The 23,337-nt window shown below is 39.7% G+C and overlaps 1 protein-coding gene across 3 annotated transcripts in view; it reads right to left on the bottom strand.

Moving 5' to 3' along the window:
* Positions 1 to 200: 200 nt before the first annotated feature.
* The window catches only part of Zmym4 (zinc finger MYM-type containing 4), a 120,867-nt gene continuing 97,730 nt past the window's right edge, over positions 201 to 23,337 (bottom strand). For all 3 annotated transcript variants that reach the window (XM_050156529.1, XM_050156538.1, XM_050156547.1), the window contains 7 exons: positions 17,565 to 17,736; positions 17,315 to 17,410; positions 15,749 to 15,900; positions 11,223 to 11,334; positions 9,500 to 9,748; positions 3,588 to 3,717; positions 201 to 2,525 (listed from right to left, as the gene is read on the bottom strand). In XM_050156529.1, coding sequence (XP_050012486.1) covers positions 2,318 to 2,525; positions 3,588 to 3,717; positions 9,500 to 9,748; positions 11,223 to 11,334; positions 15,749 to 15,900; positions 17,315 to 17,410; positions 17,565 to 17,736 — 1,119 coding nt within the window. In that variant the 3' untranslated portion in view covers positions 201 to 2,317. The remainder of the gene's footprint in view (positions 2,526 to 3,587; positions 3,718 to 9,499; positions 9,749 to 11,222; positions 11,335 to 15,748; positions 15,901 to 17,314; positions 17,411 to 17,564; positions 17,737 to 23,337) is intronic.

Below are 23,337 nucleotides of genomic sequence, written 5' to 3'. Positions count from 1 at the left end.
GGAACTTTTCTGAAAATTGCTTTCCGTGTGTGTGTGTGTGTGTGTGTGTGTGTGTGTGTGTGTGTGTGTGTAATTTTACATCTCTTTGATCATACCAATAAGATCAAAGGAGAACAAGAAGCTGACTGGTGAAGTGTAAGACAGTAGCCGTGTCTACACCACTCTTTCACTCTGTTGATGNCACAAAGACAACTCACCCATCAAATACAAATATACTATTTTATTCTATGGGAATAGTGCTGTGGTTCCTGCAGAAGGAAAATCCAAAGACAATTAAAGACCAAGGAACAGCAGGATAGGACAAGTTCAGGTTCTATTTGTTGGTGTTTTCTTCTCACCCTCCTGAGGGTGGGGGAGTGTGATTTCTACATAATTTTAACAAAAAGTAAGTAATCTGACGCAACAAACAGCTACATTTATGAGGAATGACTGATGATCAACCAGTTTGAAAGTAGTTTAGGGTCTGAAGCCCCTGCACTAACATGCAGCTGAAGCCCTGATACAGTCGTTTATCTGGGTAGTGGTTGTTCTCTTAAAATACATTTTTTTCTCTCTGGTATTTCATAACAATTTATCTACTAAGCTAACAATATTTGTTTTGCATACAACTATAGGTGGGAAATGTTAGTGTTTACACAAATCATAACTGATACACCGGGACTAGACACCTGGTGTTTCTGGATGGTTTATTGGCGATTTATCAGACAGGTGAACTGCTTTCCCTCCAATCAAACAAGGTCTGGAAGTAAGCAGTTTCCCATCAGAAATGACAAACACAGATGGAATTAGCCATACAGACTGGGGCAGATTTACTTCTTCCACACAGTTCTTAGTAACAAAAAGGAGATTCGTTACAGGCAGAGGACAGAACCACCAAGTACACAATGTCAAAAGGCCCATTTAAAATTCTGTTGAATTTAAATGACTTATTTGTTTTAAAAAAAGAAAACAAAACAAAACTTGCTACCCCCACCTAATATATGGGACCACACTGAAGTCTTTCACTTCAGAAGAAGCTTAGGACTTCTCAGTTCCGCTGTAAACTCAAATTAACTTCAATTAAAGAAGCTCAGTAATTAGCCAACATTATTAAAAGCTTGATTCAAAATTTTGTAGGGAAAAAACTGAGAATGGAGTCTGATAATGTCTCACACACCTATGCCCTGCAATCCTCACAGAACTAAGACAGCTAGAATCTGGAATAATGCTGCTTATGGATATGTACTTGTACTCTAACCCAGCATCCCTAACTTTCAAGTCCTTAGGTCAACTTCCAAATGTTTACTACGACCTTCCCTACCTTAATTCAGGTAGCTACGTAATACTGTGTCTTTGTGGGGTCTCCCACGTTTGTCAGAACTGTGGAGACAGATTATTCTGTTTGAAATGACAAGGGCCTCCAGAAGCTGGTGCAAAGGACAAGAAGAGTCACTTGGAAACAGGAAAGTGAAACAATGGAAGAAAAGCTGCCATTGGGGGAAAATTGGAAAGAAAAGGAGCCTCCACTTCTGTGCAGCAGAGCTGAGGCTATGAGACAGCAGCAATAACAGTGTGCACCCAGAAGGAGGCTGTTAGTGGGCTCTCTATAAATAGTTCAAGACACCCGGCGTCTAATGGGTTCCACAGATTTTCTGTGTACATAATCAGCTTGTGGACTATTAGCCTTTTACCTTCAATCACCCACATCTGAGAAGGTAAGACCAAAATAAAAAGGGGCACACTAACAGCAGTGGAGGGCGTTTCCCCATGTGAGGGGCCTTCAGTCAAAGTACCAAAGGCTTCTATCCTTCACATAAGTGGGTTGGCAGTGTAAATCAATCAAGACCACTGTCTTTTTACAAAAACATGAGTGTTTTTATTGGATCTTCAAGGCTGAGTCCCAGTGTCCTTATCTGATGTCAGTCTCAGCTCTGTACTGATTTCCCTCCTGACTCATGGACAACTTGCTCAAACAGCCTACTGCAGCCAGGGTCTCACTCCAAAGCTACCCCTTTCTAACTAAGGTTACTATAGTAGAATTTTATACAACAGTTTTCCTTAAAAATATTCCATAATTTCTTATTCCCAAACAAAATAAGATTGCGCACCACTCAGAAACTGGCTAGTCATTCGAAGATGTCTACGAACTCTCCCCCTGCCAATCACTCACACTCCTCCCTCGGTTTCTCTTGCAGCCACACTGTGGCTCAGGAGCTGCCTGTTCTTCACGCCTCACAAGCAGGTCAAGAGGACTTGGGCTATACATCTTCCCGACAGCTGAGTGCATTCACAGCTTGGTGCACACCAAAGAGCATGAAAACAGGAACTTTACTCCTTCTTAATCTGATAATTCAACATCAGAATCTTCAGATTTGGCTTTGGCAAGTTCTTCATGGACCTCCCTCACCATGAGAATGCGCGTCAACATGGTGTCCAGGGTTCCAGGGTCTATTGGGAATGTGGAGTACCACATGGGGCTATTGGGAACACAGGAGCGCTCAGGCTGAAGGTAGAACACATCATTCCTCTGCTTCACACTTTCAGAACTATCCACAGGAGGAAACGAACAAAACAAAAGAGAAGAAGGGAAGCTGAGATCAGAACACCGGAAACACACATCATTCTTTCTTATATAATGGTTCTGAGCTTCTCCACAGGAGTAGATAGGGACATAGGCATTCTCCTCCCAAGAGTAACCTATAACTGAATCCCAAGCGGTAGACTTTAATAGAGAGAAAGCACAGCTGGATGTGATGGCGAACACCTGTAATCATAGTACCTGAAGGTGGACGAATGAGGATTACAAGTTCAAAGTTTGAGGCCAGCTTGAGATACATGAGATCCTGCCTTTAAAAAAAAAAAAAGAAAAAGAAAAAAAAAGTGGTGGCACATGCCTTTAATCCCAGCACTTTGGAGGTAGAAGGAGGGGGATCTCTGTGAGTTCGAGGCCGGCCTTGTCTACATAGTGAGTTCCAGGACAGCCAGAACTATTGCACAGAAAAACCCCGTCTTGAAAAAACAAAAATGAAAGATAAATCAGGTCCTTCATTTCAAATGCTGGTAGGAGTAAAGTATGTCAATTCAAGAAAAATGAATCCTGAGGTCCCTAATGTCATTATTTCTTTGATCAAAAAAAGGACTTTTAGTATGAATCACATATTATACTGAGAGATTCACTGAAAACTTTCAAGCCTGGACTAAGACTGTATGGCTATGTGGGAGAGCATGCCTAGCATGGTGATAGGCCCGGAAAGACTCCAGCTCCTTAAAATACAAAACTGAATCTCTGTAAAGCCTCCTCTTACAGGTTTAACAAAAACCAATCTCAGATCTTGTTTTCTATACAAAAAATAAATCACTATAGATTAGAACCTACAACACTGCAAAGGATCAAATGAGACATAAATTTTGCTTTGGAAGGTATTTTGGGAGAAAAACTTTGTGAGAAAAGGGCTTGCTTTTTAGCTCCAAATCCAGGCAGATAAAAGGATGGAGATAACAGAAATCAGAGGCAGACCCAGTACCACAGGACAACTATGCTTCTGGTTTCCAAGGACTTGTGCTGGGTGGTGAGTGCACTGTACTCAGAGCACAGAAAGAGCCCTTACCATTTTGACAGGTAAAATTCATAAAGTCGAACAGGACATCTCAGTGGGTTGTCAGTATTCTCTGCCATCTCCACACCCACTGGAGCCTCGTCATCTTCATTTCGTTTCCTCTTGCCAATTGTTAGTTTATCTTGAGAAAAAAAAAAATCAAATGTTTGTATAAGAGAAATGTGCCAAGAGACCTCATGAGCTTTGCTGCATGGCCAGAGATCCTGTCACTCCTGCCCTTTTTCATTTATTCAACAACACTCACTGAGCTCCTAATGTGCTAGGTGTCATTCAAAGTGTTTGGTTTATACCTAAACACTATGCTTGTACTATAACACATATGTTCCCCGTCCCTGTCAACAAAGAACAGTGATGTGGCAAAAGGGACAGTGGTGGTGGTATATCTTCCTTTGGAGTTTGCTTTGTTAGTAGACTGGATTAGGTACATGGTTCAGGTATTATTAGGAAGAGTTGCCCTCTTTCTATTTGGACTTGTTTCTCCTCCGGGACACTAGCATAGAGTCAGTTCTTGCTCAAGTTCCTTCTCCTTGTGTGGTCTAAGAAACAACGTCTTAGGAAAAGAAAGTCTCAGCAGAGTTGGTCATGTGATAGGACTGGCCTCTATAGGGGCTGGGCTCTCAGACAATACAGGGTGCAGGCATAAGAGGGAAGCAGCTACTTCTTATCTGTCCACCCAGTCTAAACAGAGTTCTACTAGGTGGACTCAAGAGCCAGAGTGGCTCATGTGTTTGTGTGAGTGTGCAACATTGTATACATATGAGGAGGTCGGGAGACAGCTATAGAGAACTGATTCTCTTCTCCTTCCATGGGCAGGGGGATCAAATTAGGTAATCGGGGTTAAGCAACAACCACCTTTCCCTTGCTGAGACATCTTGCTGAACCTCCATTTTCTTTTTTTGAGGTAGGTTTCTCACTGGCTGGCAGCTCAGTCCTATGCTCCATTGGCTGGCCTGGGAGCTTGTGAGATGCACCTGTCTCTGCCCCCCAGTACTGGGGTGACAAACATGCACGGCCACTCTGATTTTACAGGTGCTGGGGAGTCTTCACTCAGGTTCTCATACACATTAGGCACTTCAGATGCCGAGCCCCATCCCCAACCTAATTTTCTTTTTCTTTGTGGGATGGTAATCAAGACAGGGTTCCTCTGGGAAGCCCTGGCTTTCCTGGAAACTCACTCAGTAGATCATGGTGGCCTTGAACTCAAAAGATCCACTTGGTCTGCCGATGAATGCTGGGATTAAAGGTGCTCACCTCTACACCCAGCCTCCAAGCCATTTTTTGAAGATTTGTTTTTATATGTGTGGGTGTTTTGCTTGCGTGTTTATCTGTGTACTATCTTCATGCAGTGCGCACAGAGGCCAGAAAAAGGCAACAGACCTCCTGGAAGCAGAGTTCCAAACATCTGTAAGCTGCCATGTAGATGTTGGGAATAGAGACCCTCTGGAAGAGCGTCCTTTTGCAGAATATTCCTGCACACTTTGTGAAGATGTGTCACTGTGACTGGTTTTATATAGAGCTGCAGGGCTATTAGTTAGGCAGGACTTTTAGGGACAGAAAGGACTCAGAGAGTAAGAAAGGCAAAGTTGTCAACCAGACACAAAGGAAGCAGGATAGGCATTTACAGAGTAAAGATAACTGAGCCACCTAAAAGAACGCAGATTAGAAAGTAATAATTAATTTGTTAGAAGAATTAGTTAGGAACAAGCCTAAGCTAAGGCCAAGCTTTCATAACTAATAATGCATCTCCATGTCATCTTTTTTAAGTTGCAGCCCAAAGGAAACGTCTGACTGCATATGGCATCCAACGTGAGTACTCAAATATCCAAACATAAAGAGCCTGAGAAAGCTAAGAAAAGTTCTGGATAAGGAGCCAGCTGTGGCTTTCTAGCCCTACAGTCCCTCAGGCGGTCAAGTCTTTGGCATACTAAGCCACCACCATGTAGTAAGCTGAGTCTTGTGGCAGCCAACATGGCAATTTAAGATTTGTCTCAAGCAGAAAAAAAGAATTCTGCAGGTATTCAGTAAAGACAGATCCAGAAGGGAAAAAAACACTAAATAGCTTATAGTGTGCTTTTAAAAATGTGCATAGGTTTAAAAAAGAAAATGGGTATAGTCATAGAAAAATAGTTTATGAATAGTAAGATAGTCTTTAAAGAGAGAATAAAATAATATGAAAAGGACAAGACACATAAAGATGTAGAGTATGGACCCTAACTGCTATCTGATTGCTGGTGAGTAAACAACAGCCACTGAGAACACAGATTCTAACAGAGACCGCTATATTAAACCAGCCTACAAAGTTTAAGGGTACCTTAATTTTTTGTTTTTCGAGACAAGGTTTCTCTATGTAGCCCTGGATATCCCAGAACTAGCTCTGTAGACCAGGCTGGCTTCTAACTAATAGATCCACTTGCCTTGCCTCCCAAGTGCTGGGAATGAAGGCATAAATCACTGTTGCCCAGCTACAATACCTTAACTTTAAAATGGAAGTCAGGCTGGGCGGTGGTGCATGTCTTTAATCCCACCATTCAGGAGGCAAAGGCAGGCGGATCTTTATGAGTTCGAGGCCAGTGTGGTCTATAAGAGCTAGTTCCAGGACAGGCACCAAAGCTACAGAGAAACCCCGTCTCGAAAAACAAACAAAAAAAAACCAAACCAAAACAAAACAAAAAGGCAGAAAAGTTATTGCTTTGGGGAAGAGGTTATTCTTTTGTTTCCACAGGGGAAAAAAAAAAGCTGTGGATTCCTTCAAGGTCAAGATCAGGCTTGATCAGGGAAGACCCCTGAAAATCCAGACTACAAATATAAAGAAGTGAACCTTAAAAACTATAGGACAGAAGATGTGTATTTTACCTGTTTAGACATAAAACAAATAAAAAAAAATCATCTTTAGCTGGCTTGTGTACAGCACACAGTTCACACTTGTGTTACTGCAGATATGCATGTTACCTTTGAGAATTTGTTTTCAGAACAAGAGGACCACACACCAATGAAAACAGGTGGTCCAAGTGATCCACCATCTCAGAGTATCTCTGCTACAGTTTCCTCAGAGTTCTGCATTCAGAACAGCTCCCTCTGATAGCTGAGGTGGTCTAGCTTCAGACTATTCTAGTCAGGACTACAGAAAGCCTTGAGTTTTTCAATTGCACAGAGACAGGACAACAAATGTTATGGCTAGTTTTCCCAGGACTTGACAGTTATCTCATTTTTCTCAAGTTTCCTAAAGATGTCACTGCCACAGACAGCAGAAAGCATGTAAAAACCACGAAGGAAGAAAGAAAGGGAAGGAGGAAGGGAGGGAGGGAGGGAGGGAAGAAGAACAGCAAGAAACAGTTAAAAAAGGTAAAAGTGAACAAAAATAGCAAAAAAACAAATAAAGCCAAACAATGACAACAAAAACCCTGACACCAAAAATCCCAAGAGGTGGGATGAGTGGTTTTTGGTCGCTCATTGGTTTATGGATGTTTGTCATCATTATTTAGTTGGGGTTGGTTACATATTGTTACTGGTTATGGTCAGAAAGCTATATAAAAATTCAAGGATGTTCTATTGGGAACTCACCAAGGCCAGCTGGCCTGGGTCTGAAAAAGCCTGGGATAAAACCGGTCTCGCTGAACATAGCGGACAATGAGGACTACTGAGACCTCAAGAACAATGGCAATGGGTTTTTGATCCTACTGCACCTATTGGCTTTGTGGGAGCCTAGGCAGCTTGGATGCTCACCTTACTAGACCTGGATGGAGGGGGTGGTCCTTGGACTTCCCACAGGTCAGGGAACCCTGATTGCTCTTTTGGGCTGACGAGGGAGGGGGATTTGACTGAGGGAGGGGGAGGGAGAGGGAAAGGGGAGGTGGTGGTGGGGAAGAGACAGAAATCGTTAATAAATAAATAAAAAAAAATTCAAGGATCTCTTTCTAAAAGGAAAAAGGGGATATAGTCCAGAAATGATGAGATAAAGGGTAGATACTGACTCTACTTTTGAACAATCTCTAATCTCAAATATTTTACACTGCTATGGAATTTGTATATTAATATAAATTTAAGGTTATTTTTGTTGCAACATACTGTACACGTTTCTACTCTTGTTTAAGGTATTATATCTGTGTAGCTTATTGAGCAATGTAATATAAATTTCTAGTTCTTGAAAGTTATTACTACAAACCATTTAGAATAATAAAAATGCAGGTTAGTGGTTAGTCATTTATAACAAACTTGTAGTCTTACATATTAAGCATGTTTGCAAAGACCTACAGAATATGGCATTTAAAATGTTTTAATAACCTGAAGCTTTACATGAAAGGGAGACATGTCTGCTTCTGGCAGCAACAATTTACTTAAAAAAAAAAAAAGATGATGGGCACATGAAGGAACACAGATTAAAAAATAAGGGTTTATTTGTTTTTAAAAATTAGTTAGGGACAAACCTAAGCTACAGTCTCTGTGTCACTACTTGTGATCATTCTTGACAAATAGTTTAGGGTTCTTTCTCTCCAGCTACCTCCACTATTGCTTTAAAACAAATTCACTCTAATTTCCACCAAAAAAATGCCTTGCAAGTAACTTAAAAGACAAGTTGAACATAATATCAACCTCTTTTTTTTTTTTTTTTTTTGGTTTTTCGAGACAGAGTTTCTCTGTAGCTTTCGGTGCCTATCCTGGAACTAGCTCTGTAGACCAGGCTGGCCTCGAACTCACAGAGATCTGCCTGCCTCTGCCTCCTGAGTGGTGGGATTAAATGCCTACACCACCACCACCTGGCTAATATGAACGTTGTTAAGCACCCAATCAAAAGTGGCAATATTAACTGACTGCCTCTTATTCATCCAGCTAATATCACCTATGAATACAAAGTAGACCTTCAGGAGGAAAAAGAAGTCTACAATTCCATCCCCCAGGAAGCTGAGAAAATTGTATTGCTTCAGGGCAGAGGCCACCTTGGGATATACAACTGAGTTCTAGGCCAGCCTGGGATACAAAGTGAGATGCTGTCTCAAAAAAGCAAAAACAAAATAGAACTACAAAGTGGATCACATAAGCATCAAGCTAAAGCCAAGAGACAGACTCCAGGTAAAAAGGACAATTGAAAACAAGCTAATATGAACAGGGTACATGGAACAACTATCCATAGATTTTTCACATTTCAAGTATGTATTTTATTCTTAAAAGTAACACAACTTGAAGAACTTGATATTGAAAAAACTAAGGGATTTGTTTGTGTATATATGTGATGCATGAGCATGATGGCTTATTGCTGTAAAGCCAGCACTCAGATGACTGACTAAAGAGGATTTTGAGGTCAAGGTTAGCCTGAGCTATTACATAGTAAAATAAGGCTCAAAAAGACTAAAACCAAACACAGAAAGTTTAATTTCTAGTTCTCGAATAACAGCATTATTTTTTAGACATTAAAGACAAAGAATTACTTTGTCTGTTTTTGAAACACATGATCATAATCTACTTACTGGAAATGTCACTGCTCACCCAAGCCTACCATAGGTAAAAGCAGTCTACTTTAGGCCTGCTTCTAAGTTCCTTTAGAATTTTAGAACTGACTAAAAGATGCTAATTAAAACAGGACATTCCAGTCAAAAACAAAATCCAAATAAATTAAATGCTAAGCAAGTTTCCTTTGATTAGTGATTGCTGACTGGCAAATCAGTGACCCCTTCTAAGTAGGTTACTTGGGATTTACCCAATTAAATCAGGAGGCTTTACTCGGTTACATCAAATTTCTAACGTAAAGACAATAAAAACACACGGAGGCAGAGTCCTCTCATTTTGAAAGCTTATAACCTACTTGAAAACAGAGAAAAATATTGAAATGTTATAAGCAAGTTTCAGCCCTCCATGACCAGAATGAACTCTTAGCATTTCAAACAGAACTCTCATCTCCAGCTACACACCTGGCTCTGACTCTTGCTTCTGTGAAGGTGGGAAGAATCTCAAGTATGTCATCTTGGTGCTGTACTTCAGAGTCCTGGTCCGTCTCATCACATGGGCAAAAGAAAGCTTCAAGTGCTCAGTAACATTCTTTAGTTGGAAGTATTTGGTATTGAAAAATAGGAGGGTGTTTAACAGGACAATTGGCGAATAAGCGCCCAGCTGTTTGCATTCCCACAAATGCTCTTCTTCAATGCGAGAGAACATGTAACCTAGACAGGATGGGAAGAACAAAAGTATGTGACGTCTCAAATTCCACAGAAGGAGCATTGCTCTCTCCCACCACTCCTTTTACAGGCAAGAGAAGCAGCATCAGGAAGAACAAGACAGAGGACTCCAACAAGACAGACTCCAGCACTGCCCTGTGAGCAGTGGTTTTCATTCCTCAGGCCACCTGCCTGGAACAACTTTTTGTTGCAGAAAGATCCAGACATAGTTTTATTTACAGACATATTCCAATCTCATTCAATTTCCCTATCATAAAATATTTTCTTTAAAGTTTATAATCATTTAAAACCCCAAAACACTTTTAGCTCAGACAACAGAAGCAGGACACAGGCCAGATCTGCTCCATGGGAAGTTAACCAGTTCTTGCCCAGACCATCAAGCTTAACATTTGCCAGTTCCATGTGTTTAGTTACTAGGGAGGAACAAGTGGCTCCCTCCCTCCCCCCCTCTCCTCTATCTAATCTATCTAATCTATCTATCTATCTATCTATCTATCTATCTATCTATCTATCTATCTATCTATCTATCTATCTATCTATCTATCTATCTATCTATCTATCTTGGTTTTTCGAGACAGGGTTTTTCTGTAGCTTTGGAATCTGTCCTGGAACTTGCTCTTGCTCTTGTAGACCATGCTGACCTAGAACTCATGGAGATCCACCTGCCTCTGCCTCCTGAGTGCTGGGATTAAAGGTGTGCGCCACCACCACCTGGCTTCCCTCTCATTCTTAACTTACATTAACAGCTATGTTCCTTGGGACCAACTGGAATCTGTATGTATGAGAAGCAAGGTCTTAAGAAACTGTACTAATCCTTGTACCTGGCTCTCCATGTCCCATAAATTCAGCTCTAACGCAATGCTCTTTCCTGAACTCTCTTTACTGCTGCTTCCATATTCTATTGTTGGGAGATCATCCCTGAATGTGACTTTACTACTTCCAAATCTATGCTGTATGTCTCCTCTGTATTATTCATCATGTAGCTCAGAATGATACAGAGGTGCTCCAGAGCTCAACAGAAAGCACACATTGGTTGTTACTCTAACTCATCCAGTCAGAGCCTGAGTGAACCACAGGCTTCTCTAATGACATCAGGTTAAAGAATTCATGGATAAGAACAAGCAAAGATGTTCAGCACACACTGACAAAGATCATTTGTGCATGGATAAATCAATAGCAACTAGCTTATTGACTCTACCAGACAAAACCATTCTAGAAACGTAAGTATAACAATGTATATTTTTTTCAGGTGTTAGTATCTCTATGTATACTGTTTGTTACTTTATAGTAACTGTTCACAGTGTATTTTACTAAAATGATCCACAATAGATTAATCTAAAACAATCTCAACAACTCAACTGTATTACATCAGGACAGATTATATTGCAATGTATGAAAATATTTTAAAAAGCAATTTATAAAAGTATACCATAAAAATAATTAAAAACAATTCCCTTACCATTAGGAAGTATTGTAGGCTCCCATATTTTCAAGAGTTTGGTAAGTTCAATCATAAATCTGGAATAGGGCTCCGTAAAAATGTTATCTATTCTACCATTTTCAAACAGGTACTAAAAGATAAAAGAATTAACACATACTGGTATAAAGAAAGCTTAAGATTAGAAAACATCATAAGAAATGGTTTCCCTTAATGTCTGCCTTTGTAATGGACTATCCCACACAGCTTGTAAGCATTTTACTGTAGGTTAAAATACTAGGATTCAAGTCCAATGCTCTGTCATGGAAACTGGTCATTGTCCTTGGCACTGAATTTGCAAAAAAGTGTGGGTGGTACAGAATAAATACTAAAAACAAGAACCTGGAGCAGCAGGTAAGATCACTTACTGCTCTTGCAGTGGACCCAGATTCTGTTCCCTTCTGTTCCCAGAACCCACTCAGCAGCTCACAATCAACTGTACTACAGTTCCAAGGGATCCAATGTCTTCTTCTGACCTCTGTGGGGTCATACCCAGGTGCGCGCACGCACATATATAAAACAAATACACATAAATGAGTAAACTTCCCAAATAAGAACCCTTTACTCTTGATGAAACTGACCTAACTCTCCTCTCCTGACATGCACTATGCTTGCAAATGTCCTCACAGAGCTCTGCCTGCCATTCTACTTAAACAAACTTTCTCTTGAAACAAATCAAACTCAAATTTAAGACCTTACTGAGGTGGGGGAAGGGGCTGGTGCACATTGGAGAACTGCTCTTCCAGATAACCTAAGTTCAACTTTTAGCACCCACATGGTGACTCACAACTGTCTGTGATTCCAGTTCCAGGGAATCAGACACCTTCTTTTGTCTTCCCTGAGTACCACACATAGACATGGTGCATAGATATTTATGTAGACAAAATACCCACACACATTAAAAAAAAAACTTATGGGGGTGTGCTAGAGAGATGGCTTCTCTTGCAGAGAACCTAGTACCCACATAGTGGCTAACAGCTATAACTCCAGTTCCAGGGGATCTGAAACGCCTGTCTGACCCCCATGGACAAACTTCACGCACATGGGATACAGTCATACATGTAAGTAAAAAAATAAAAAACCTCATATACATAAAATACAAACGAATAAATCTTTAACAAAAAAAAAAAAAAAAAAACAACACCAAAAACTACTTGGGACCTTTCAACCACAGTTCTCAACATTCTGACCCACACTTTGAAAAAATTTTTTTGGGGTGGGGAGTGGACTGATGAGGGACAGGGTCTCTCAAATAGCCTTGGCTACTCTATAATTCACGGGAAACTCACAGAGCTCTATCTGCCTCCTAGGGCTGGGATTTAAGGTGTGTGCCAGTAAACCCAACCTGAAAGGGTCAACTATTAAGAATATCACAGAATAAAAAATAAAGAAATGCTTGGATAACACACAGTCAAAACAATACTCTGGCCAGGTGGCGCACGCCCTTAATCCTAGCACCTGGGAGGCAGAGGCAGGTAGATCTTTGTGAGTTCAAAGCCAGTCTGGTCTAAAAGATATAGTTCAAGGACAGGCTCCAAAGTTACAGAGAAACCCTGTCTCAAACAAACAAACAAACAAAAACCATATAGAGGGACTGGAGAGATGGCTCAGCAGTTAAGACCACTAACTATTCTTTCAGAGGTCCTGAGTTCAATTCCCAGCAACCACATGGTGGCTCACAGACATAGATACCCTCTTATGGTATGCTGTCATGCAAGCAAATAGAGCAGCACTCATATACATAAAATAAATAAATCTTAAAATGTCATAAAGAATAAAATACTTGGACTAGAGAACAGATCAGCAGTTAAAGAGCATATGCTGTTCTTGAAAAAGACAGAGTTTGGTTTGATACCCAGTTCTGTTCCCTCCACTAGGGGTGGGGAGCAAGAGGGAGGGGGATGTGTGTTTATAACCCCCTTATATATAACTAAAGCTTCAGTACTCTCCAAAGCTATCTTCTGGCCTCCATGGGCATTAACCTCAGAGGCACAGCCATCCTTAGATAAATATATGTACATACAACTAAAAACGAAAACTTAAAAAAAAAAAGAAAGAAAACAAAACTAGGGAAAATTTAAATCAAACTACAAGCTGTAACTGAAGGTAAAAATTACAGAAGACCTAGGTAAATGGAAAGATATTAGAAGACTTAAATTGGTCAGATAACAAGATTCTCCAAATAATTTGAGCATGCAACATAACCTTTCTACCAAGGCATTACATCATACTCCATTAATATACAATTTTTATGTTTTAATGCATGAAATTTAGTGGACTGTGATGACTGTTTATAAAGCACATGCTATGCAAGCAGCACCTGAGTTTGTTCCTAGAGTCCTAGCAGGCTTAAGCTAGATATGTAAACCAGGCTGGTCACCAACTCATATGATCCTTTCTGCCTTGTTTAAAAAAAACAAAATGCTGGGCAGTGGCACTTTAATCTGAGCACTTGTGAGGTAGAGGAAGGCAGATCTCCATGATTTTGAAAACAAGCTTGAATTCAGGAACAAGTTGCAAAATATATGTTTTATGGACCCATTTTGCTAAATAAAAAACAAAGTAAAACAGGGATGAGGAGATGGCGCAAGAACACATGCTGTATTAGCATAAGGACCTGAGTTTAAATACCCAGCACCCAAGTATAAGCTTTGCATGGCCAGGTGTGCCTGAAACCCCAGAACTGGAGTGTGGAGTCAGGTAGACCCCTGGAATTTGACAAGTCAGACTAACTGAAAGAGCAAGCTTCAGGTTCAGTGAGATACCCTGCCTCAAAAGAATGAAGCAAAGTGATACAGATACCTGACATCAGGGCATGCATGTGCACCCACATACACATGTACACACATGTACTTGTCTCCCTTTCTCAGACAGAGGCACAGACACACACAGCAAAACAAAGCAAAAATATTAACAAAGAGCTGGAGATACTGGCTTAGCAATTAAGAGTACATGATATTCTTGCAACAGATATGGATTCTATTCCCAGTACCTAAATAGGAGCTCACAACTGTCTATAACTCCAGTTACAGGGAGATTTACTACCCCCCCTTCTAATGTCTGAGTGTACAAGGCATGCACATGGAGATAAACATGTGGGTACTAGGAATCACATGCAGTTCCTCTGGAGGAGGAGCCAGTGTGTTAACAGCTGAGTCATTTCTCCAGACCACAAGTTACTTTCCTTTGTTTATTTGAGACAGGTTTCTCTATGTAGTCCTGGTCCTGAAGCTAGTTCTAGACCTGGAACTCAGGGATCTTGCCTCTGCCTCCTGAGTGCTGGGATGATAAGTATGTCTTAGTCAATCTAGTACTTACTTTTGAAAGTAAAAAACAAAACAAAAAAACCCCACCTTGCTTAACGTCAGATTAATACAAACCAGAGACAATAACCATTGCACACATTTCTTATTTCACCTTCTATGAATTCATATCACTATGCCATTACATAGTAATAAACATAATTTATAATATAGTCATGTATCACTAAGCATTACTTTTTATTTTTGGAGATAGTGGTCTCACTATGTAGCCTAGGCTGTCCTTGAATTTGCAGTTACCTTGCTTCATCCCAAGCAGCTGAGAGAGCTGGCATATACTATCATACCCACATTCTAATTTATAAATAAAACAATTGGTTAGATAGTATGCTCTATTTACTAACTCTCACATTTGGTGAGCATGAACTATACCCAGTAACTTTACGAACTTGTCAGAACTTCAACTGTGATGAATGATTTTTGATTTATGACTATGCAATTGCTCCCAAATTTGTAATCCTCTTGCTTCAGCAACCCCAGTTCTAAGATTATAGAGGCATGAACCAAATGAGTCCTAGCCAGACACAAATGTTGAAGAGATGTTAAATAAAAACTAGGGAGGAGCCGGGTGATGGTGGCACACGCCTTTAATCCCAGCACTGGGGAGGCAGAGGCAGGCGGATCTCTGTGAGTTCGAGACCAGCCTGGTCTACAGAGCTAGTTCCAGGACAGGCTCCAAAGCCACAGAGAAACTCTNCGGGACCTAAGGAGGAAAAAAAAAAAGAAGGTGAAAACATTCCTAAATACTGTACTCAAATTGCTGTAGAAAGTGTGCATTCCCTCCAGCTGGCAGAATTCTCATCGTGTAGCACTCTTATCGATAACTGATCTTTTTAAATGTACATACTTGTGCATCTATTAATTTACTTTGTACTTTGAAAGTGCAAATAAAACACTTACACGTACAGATGCAGTCACCTTAGTTGCTTCTAGGTAGGCTGCTATTTATGCCCTTTTCATCCATTTAACTACAGAATACACGATCCCTTCCCAATGTCTATTATTCTACCAACAGTCTCACTTTAGTTTACAAAGGCTATATGTAAAGACTTTTAAACTGGGATAGCAGTTCACTAAGGAAAATGTTTAATACAAATAAATGACAGTATACACTTATTTTCAACAATTCACAAGTTATCTCAGATGATGAAAACCACAATCAAATGTATAAGTTATTGAAACTGATACCTGCTGAATTCCAAGGCACAAGTATAAGATACTGTCTGGGTCATATTTTTCACCATTTGGTCTCCGCACCTCTTGGATAAACTGGCATAATCCCAAACTCAACTCAGCAAAAGTGCAGGACAGAATATCTTCTTTCAGCTTCATAGAACGGACTGTGTAAAGGGAGAAGACATCTGAAACATGAGCTTGCAGAAATGCAGTAACACTTCTGTTCACTGAACCAACACCAGTATCACTGTGCCCTAAAAAATAAACACTATACTGGATCACAAAGCATGGTAAACCAAGCAGGACGGTTACAGTATTCAAGAAGCTGAGGCAGGAGGACTAGCCTAAGCGACACAGAAAAATCCTATTTCAAATCCATCAACCAAATAATAGATCCTGACTCAAGGATTTTTTTTTCAAGAAGAGAAATACAATTTACTGCACATGGTGCAACAGTACTATGACAGAAAGTTCGTTTAACTGGGACTCTATGAAAGTAAACAAGGAATCCAGGCATAGTGGTGTATGCTTTTAATTACAGCAGGTGCGAAGCAGAACCAGGCAGCTCTCCTTTGAGTTCAAGGCCACATTGGTCTATATGACAAATGCCAGAATAGCTAAGGCACATTTTTTTTTTAAGTTGAGGTTTCAGTAATTTGCCACAGCTGATATTGAACTGGTAAGCTCAAACATTCCTCCTGACTTTGCCTCCAGATAGCTGAAGATACAGGAACTGTATCTGGCACTGCAGCTGGCTCTCTTGGTTACTTCAATAAGGACTAGTAAACAACAGGGGAATTGTTGCAGGCACAACCTCCAAGCAGGAGGGTATTTATAGAACCTTAAGAGCATAAAGGTAATACTTGATTTGTAGGGACTATGAGTCATCACAACACAGCAGCAACTGCCTGATCTGATGAGAACTTGTGTACTCCAAGACCAGCAAACAGACTTCTAGCAACAAAAGTCAAAACCTGATATAGTGATCCACTTGTAAGAGAAAGGGTATAGTTGGAAAATCTCAAACCAAAACCTTTAAATAAATTAGCAATAAATGAAAGCTTATGCAAATGTTATTAAATGGGGCCAAGTTCCATCCCAAGTACGCAGCACGGCTTGACATGCTGTTGGTCATATAGTTCTGGCTTTAGAATCAGGAAAGATACAGGAATGAAGGGGCTGTGAAAATTCCCTCTGTTGTTAAGGATAGCTGCTGAAGCTAGGCACGTGGCAGGGGAGTCTCTTTCTCCATCCTTCACAATGCTAAGACTAGCACATCTATACATCTGGTCAGTTAACAAACTTAAGAGAGTCCAGAGTGATGCTCAATGGTTAAGAGCACTGGCTCCTCTTCCAGAGGATGCAGGTTCAGTTCTTAGCAACCACAGGGTGGTTCGTAACTAACTGCCTGTAAACTCTAGTTCTAGGGGATCTGATGGACCTTCTGGCCTCTGCATGCACCAGGCGTGCAAGTGTTCCACAGATACATATATAGGCAAAACATTCATGCACATAAAATATTCTTTAAACCTTAATATTAAAAATAATTGATAGGAAAAGAGACAGAAGAATATTTACCTTTACAACCTTGTTCTGAGGATTCTTGAGAGAGTGCCTGGTCTTGAACACTTCCTAAGGCATCAGAACACGGACTAGGAGAGGCATGTTCACCTCCTGATGGGATAAATGAGACAGGTAAATAACAATAGTGAAATGGGATGAGTAAAGCCAAGGCCTAAGTCTTATGAGTTAATCCTTCTTAGAATATATTTACGACTTTGTTTCTATTTCCTGTATCTATCTGACACAGAGTGTACTGAGGACTTACCCCCGCATTTCAGATCTCCTTGTTCTTCCTTGGCATTTTTCCATTGGACCCAATTCTTCCAGGCATTCACCCCATACATATACTTCAGTGTCATTCCAGACACTGAACAACGTTGCAAGGCTCCTTGAATAAGACTCCTAGGCTCCACAGGCACTACAGACTTCTTCCTTCCCTGTGAGAATTCCAAAAATTCACAAACTATAAAATTCACCCTTGGAATTTTAAGACTCTGAGTTCTCAGACTTGCAAAGCGAATAATCCTATTGAATAAGAAAATTATTTTTATATCCTAAAGATTCAGAATTCAGAGCTGAAAGGATTTTAAAAATAATCTACTTTCAGACATGGTGATGCACACCTATTACAGCGCTTGAGAAGTGGAGGCAAGAGGATCAGGAAAAGTACAAGGTCATTCTGGGCTCCATGGAAAGTTCAAGGTCAGCCTGGACTATGTGAGACCCTGTCTCAAAACACCAAGAACTCATCAAATCCAATTCATATAAAAAAGAAATTACTATAGTAATTATCAACATTTAGGTAACTGGGATATAGCCATTACCACATGATACAGTACAAGCTCACTTCAATAGGTCATATTCCAAACTATAAAATAGGTCTCAATAAATTCTTTACACAAGATCTGGACTTAAAGCCAATAATGGAAAAACATCAAAAAAAAAAAACCCTCTCAAATCATAAATTAATAGTACACTTATAAATATTGCATAGATCAAGGAAGAAATTGTAGCTATGATTAGAAAATCCTGTTAATTTAAATGAAAACCATAAAACTTAAAAAAAAATCCTGTGATGGAACTAATGCAGTACTTGTGTGATATGAGTGAGATATTCGAAATACCTACAAGCTCCTGCAAAACTATTATTATTATTACTATTATTATTATTATTAACACAGTGTTCAGCCTCCAGAAGAGGGCACCAGATCTCATTACAGATGGTTGTGACCCACCATGCAGTCGCTGAGATTTGAACTCAGGACCTCTGGAAGAACAGTCAGTGCTCTTAACCTCTGAGCCATCTCTTTATCCCAAGCTCCTGCAAAACTTAAACAGCTCTGGCATTAAGTTAGGCAGAACATGTCCCTAGCAATCATGAAGCTCAGAGTACTAGTACTAGTAACGTCAAAAGAAAGGAAAGTAAACTAGAAGAAAAAGACTCATAAAATCCACAATTTAAACTTTCTGTCTAAAAAAACAAAAAAAAAAAAACACATAAAAAAAAGGCAAAAAATGACAGCACACGCCTGAAATCTCAGCACCTGGGAAGCAGAGGCAGGAGCATTATTGCAATTTTGAGGCAAGCCTTGTTGACTTAGCAAGTAGAAGCCAGCCATACCTACACAGTATGACCGTCTCAAAATGAACTGATGCTTAAATTTAAATAGAATATTGGAACTGGATTGAGGGCTCAACAATTAAGAGCACTGGCTGTTCTTGCAGAAGACATGGCTGTAACTCTCAGTATCCACATAGCAGCTCACAGCCATCTGTGACTCATTTCATAGGATTCAATGTCCTTTTCTAGACTTTTTGGGTTCCAAGCACAAATGTGGTATACAGACATACATAAGGCAAACACTTATATAATTAAATAACATAACAATTTTTAATTTGCACAGAATACTGCTATACCAATAAATTTAGTGATTTACAAATAAAAGAAAGTATTTACTCAGTATAGTGATGTACACACACAGTGTTCCAGGCTGAGTTGGAAGAATATCAAATTGAAGCTCTGCTTAGTTTACAGAGTAAATTCAACGCATAGCATGGGCATCTAATTGATAACCCTGTCTCAAAACAAAGATAACTAAAAGGACTGGGTTAAAAGATAACTCAGTAGAAAAGCACTTGCTTGGTATGCATGCCATGGGTTCAATGCCCAGAATATATATATTCTTGAAAGATACAAAAGTAAAAAAAGCTTATAATAGAAAAAAAAAATCAGATAACCTAAATGTAAACACATTAGCTTTATAATTTAAAACCTTCTCACAAGGCGAGGTGAAGTGGTACATGTTCACCACATGTGGAGGCAGAGGCAATAGAAGAACTTAAAACCATAACCACAGGGCAGTGGTGGCGCAGGCCTTTAATCAGTACTCAGGAGGCAGAGGCAGGAACTTCATGAGTTCAAGGCCATCCTGGCCTACAAAAGCTAGTTCCAGGACAGGTTCCTAAAGCTACAGAGAAAACCTGTCTTAAAACAAACAACAACAACAACAACAAAAAACACCGTAACTGTTGTCAAATCTGATCCAAAATTATATAAAAAGAATACATTAGGGAAAATGTATTTCACCAGCTGATGTGGGAGTGTCATATATCAATCTGTTGATTTCATTGGTTAAGTTATAATAAACCAGCTGCTTGGCCTCATGGCTTGGAACATAGATGGGAGGAGTAAACAGAATAGAATTCTGGGCGGAAGAGGAAGTGAGGTCAGACTCTGCTCTGCTCCCGGAGAGACTCTGCTCTCCGGATGACAGACACCATGCTCAGCTCTCCCGGGTAGACGCGATAGCTCTGCTCTCTGAGACACACGCGATGAAGATGGATGTAGGCTAGAATCTTCCCGGTAAGCGCACCTTGGGGTGCTTATACACATCATTAGAAATGGGCTAGTCCAGGTGCGAGAATTAGCCTGTAAGGGCTAGAGTTCATGGGCCAAGCAGTTCTTTAAATGAATACAGTTTGTGTGTTGTTATTTCGGGCGTGAGCTAGCCAAGCGGCTGGGGTGTTGGGGACGCAGCCCCGCCGCTCCTATTTCAACAACCAGCTTAAAAGACTATGAAACAGGGCTGGAGAGATGGCTCAGTGGTTAAGAGCACTGGCTGCTCTTCCAGAGGTCCTGAGTTCAATTCCCAGCAACCACATGGTGGCTCACAACCATCTGTAATGAGATCTGGAGCCCTCTTCCGGCGTGCGGGCATACACGGAGGCAGAATGTTGTATACATAATTAATAAATAAATCTTAAAAAAAAAAAAAAGTTATTCTAAAAAAAAAAAGACTATGAAACAACGCAACAATAAAACAGACATTGAATCACTAGATTAAAAAAAATTCAACTGATAAAAGTCTATCAGGATGAAAATTTGCAGAAAACTCAAAATCAAAAGAAAACCTTCAAGGGGAGCTGGAGAGATGGCTAAGAGGTTAAGAGCACTGGCTGCTCTTCCAGAAGACCTGAAGTCAATTCCCAGCAACCACATGGTGGCTCACAATCTATAATGAGATCCGGTGCCCTCTTCTGGTATGCAAGCAGAACACTGTATACATGATAGAGATAGATAGATAGATAGATAGATAGATAGATAGATAGATAGATAGATAGATAGATAGATAGATAGATAGATGATAGATAGATAATCTTTTTTTTTAAAAAAAAAAAAAAGGAGGGGAGGAGGGAGAGGAGAAGACCTACAAGGAACAATGCAAGACAGATTGGGAACAAAGCAAAGGTTTCTCTACTACTACCCGGTACATAGGAACATCTCTGAATTCAATACAGGAAGAAAAAAAAAGGAAAGGTATTCAGATTAGAAAGAAAAAGCTAAACTACTTTATTCACAGATAATCTAACTGTAATGTAGAAAACTCCAAGAAATTTAGTGGAATGAAATGTTAGGAAAATAAGGTGAATATAAAAAAAAAAACCTTCAGAATTTTTATAAGCCAAAAGTAAAATTTAAAAATAGTATGATTTAAAGTATAGTGTGATAGCAGAATGGGCAAGCTCAGGACTTAGAAGGTTGATTTGGAGGATAACAATAAGTTTGAGGTCAGCTGGGTTACAGAGTAAAACCCTGCTCCAACAATTAATTAATATAAATAGATAAATTAACTTAATTTTAATAATATTAAGAATATAGTTAATTTTAATTAATATTACCTTTAATTGAAAAATGAATTGTAAATACAAAAAATTTGCAAGCAGTAGACCTATAAACATATGAGACACTGTTGAGAGAAACTTAAAGTGACCTAAATAATTGGTCCTGAATTGAGAATTCAAGTACCCACATAAAAAACGTGGGGAGATGTTGGATAGCAGTGGTGCACACCTTTCTTTAATCCCAGCACTTAGGAGGTAGAGGCAGGTGGATCTCCGAGTTGGAGGTCAGTCAGGTCTACAGAGTGAGTTCCGGTATAACTAGAGCTACACAGAGAAATCCTGTCTTGAAAAACTAAACCAAACCAAAACCTGGGAAGAGTGTAGTTCTGTGTATCTGGGTAAAAGTAGACACACCAATGGGACAGGACATGCACGGACAGAAAAGGCAGATCCATGGAGCTCAGTGAGCCATCCTGTCTCAAGGTAAGGTGGAGGGTGAAAGACTTCTTGTGTCTAAGTACATGTGTGTGCACATGTACACATGCATTCTCAGGTATACACTACACAGTGGCACATGAAACAATTAAATAAATTGGGAGATAACATTTTTATAGACTAAACGGAACAACTGCTAAAGATGTCAATTCTAAGATATATAATATGGATTCAGGAAAACCCCAATGAAAATTCCAGGTGTCTTTAAAAAAATTTAAAAATCAACAAGGTAAAGTTAAATTTATAAATATGAAAATTGAAATTTAGAAAAGCAATACTAGAGGCTGTAGAGATGGTTCTTCCAGAGGACCTAGGTTCAATTCCTAGCACACACATGGCGGCTCTCAACCGTCTGTGACAGGGGATCCGACACCCTCACACAGACATACAACAAAACAAAAAACAAACTAATGCTTATAAAATAGAAAAAAAAAGAAAAACAAGACTTTACCTTTGACTCCAAGACCTAACGTAAAGCCACAATTTAAAAAAAAAAAATGGTATTGGGGCTATAGAGATGGCTTAGTGGTTAATATCAAGTACTACTCTTGCAGAGGACCCAAGCTTAGGTCCTAGCATCCATATCAGGCAGCTCATAACCACCTGCAACTCCAGCTCCAATGGGAATTTGGTATTTGTAGCCTCCTTGGAAAATTGCACTTAGTTGCATATATACAGATAAATACAATTTTTAAAAATAATAAAAATCTTTTTAAAAAAAGGAACTTGATAATGGTATTAAAAATATTTTTTTTAAAAAATCAATACAGCAGAATGGAGACATGAGAAATAGAATATATATGTGTATATACACACATATATACATATATAATATATATTATATGTGTACATATATAGAGAGATATGTTTAGCATTCTTTTATGTAAAAGTACAAGTGTAATTTGCTGGGGAAAAGTTGATCCTATATATGTGTGATGCTGTAGGAAACAGATGGCCCTGTGCAAAAAATTCAGCCTTGACCTTGAACTCTTGCAGAAAAATTAAGACGAAACAGTGCAGAAAAATCAAAGAAAAAAATTCTAAGACTCCAGTCTCTTGCCAACACTAAGGTGGCTCTTTTAACTAAGATATGTGCTTCCCTGCTCCCCTATCCAACCTTCCTTTATCCCAATCTTCCTGTTTCCTCAAGTTCCCCCAATCCTCCCCTTCTTACTTTTCTCTCCCTGTCCCCCCTTATCCCCAACCCACCCCACCCCCAAGATCCCAATTTTGTCCCCGGCAATTTTATCTACTTCCCTTAGCCAAGAGGATAACTATATGTTTTTTCTTGGGTTCACCTTCTTCTTTAGCTTCTTTAGGTTCACCAGGTATACACTCCGTGACCTTTATTTATGGCTAGAAACCAATTATGAGTGAATACATCCCATGTTCATCTTTTTGGGTCTGGGTTACCTCGCTCA

The sequence above is a fragment of the Alexandromys fortis genome, unplaced genomic scaffold, assembly GCF_014885135.2.
Source record: "Alexandromys fortis isolate MF-2015 unplaced genomic scaffold, M_Fortis_MF-2015_v1.1 scaffold_26, whole genome shotgun sequence".
Taxonomy (NCBI): domain Eukaryota; kingdom Metazoa; phylum Chordata; class Mammalia; order Rodentia; family Cricetidae; genus Alexandromys; species Alexandromys fortis.
Note: the sequence above shows the minus strand (reverse complement) of the source record. Positions and strands in the feature narration are given on the sequence as shown.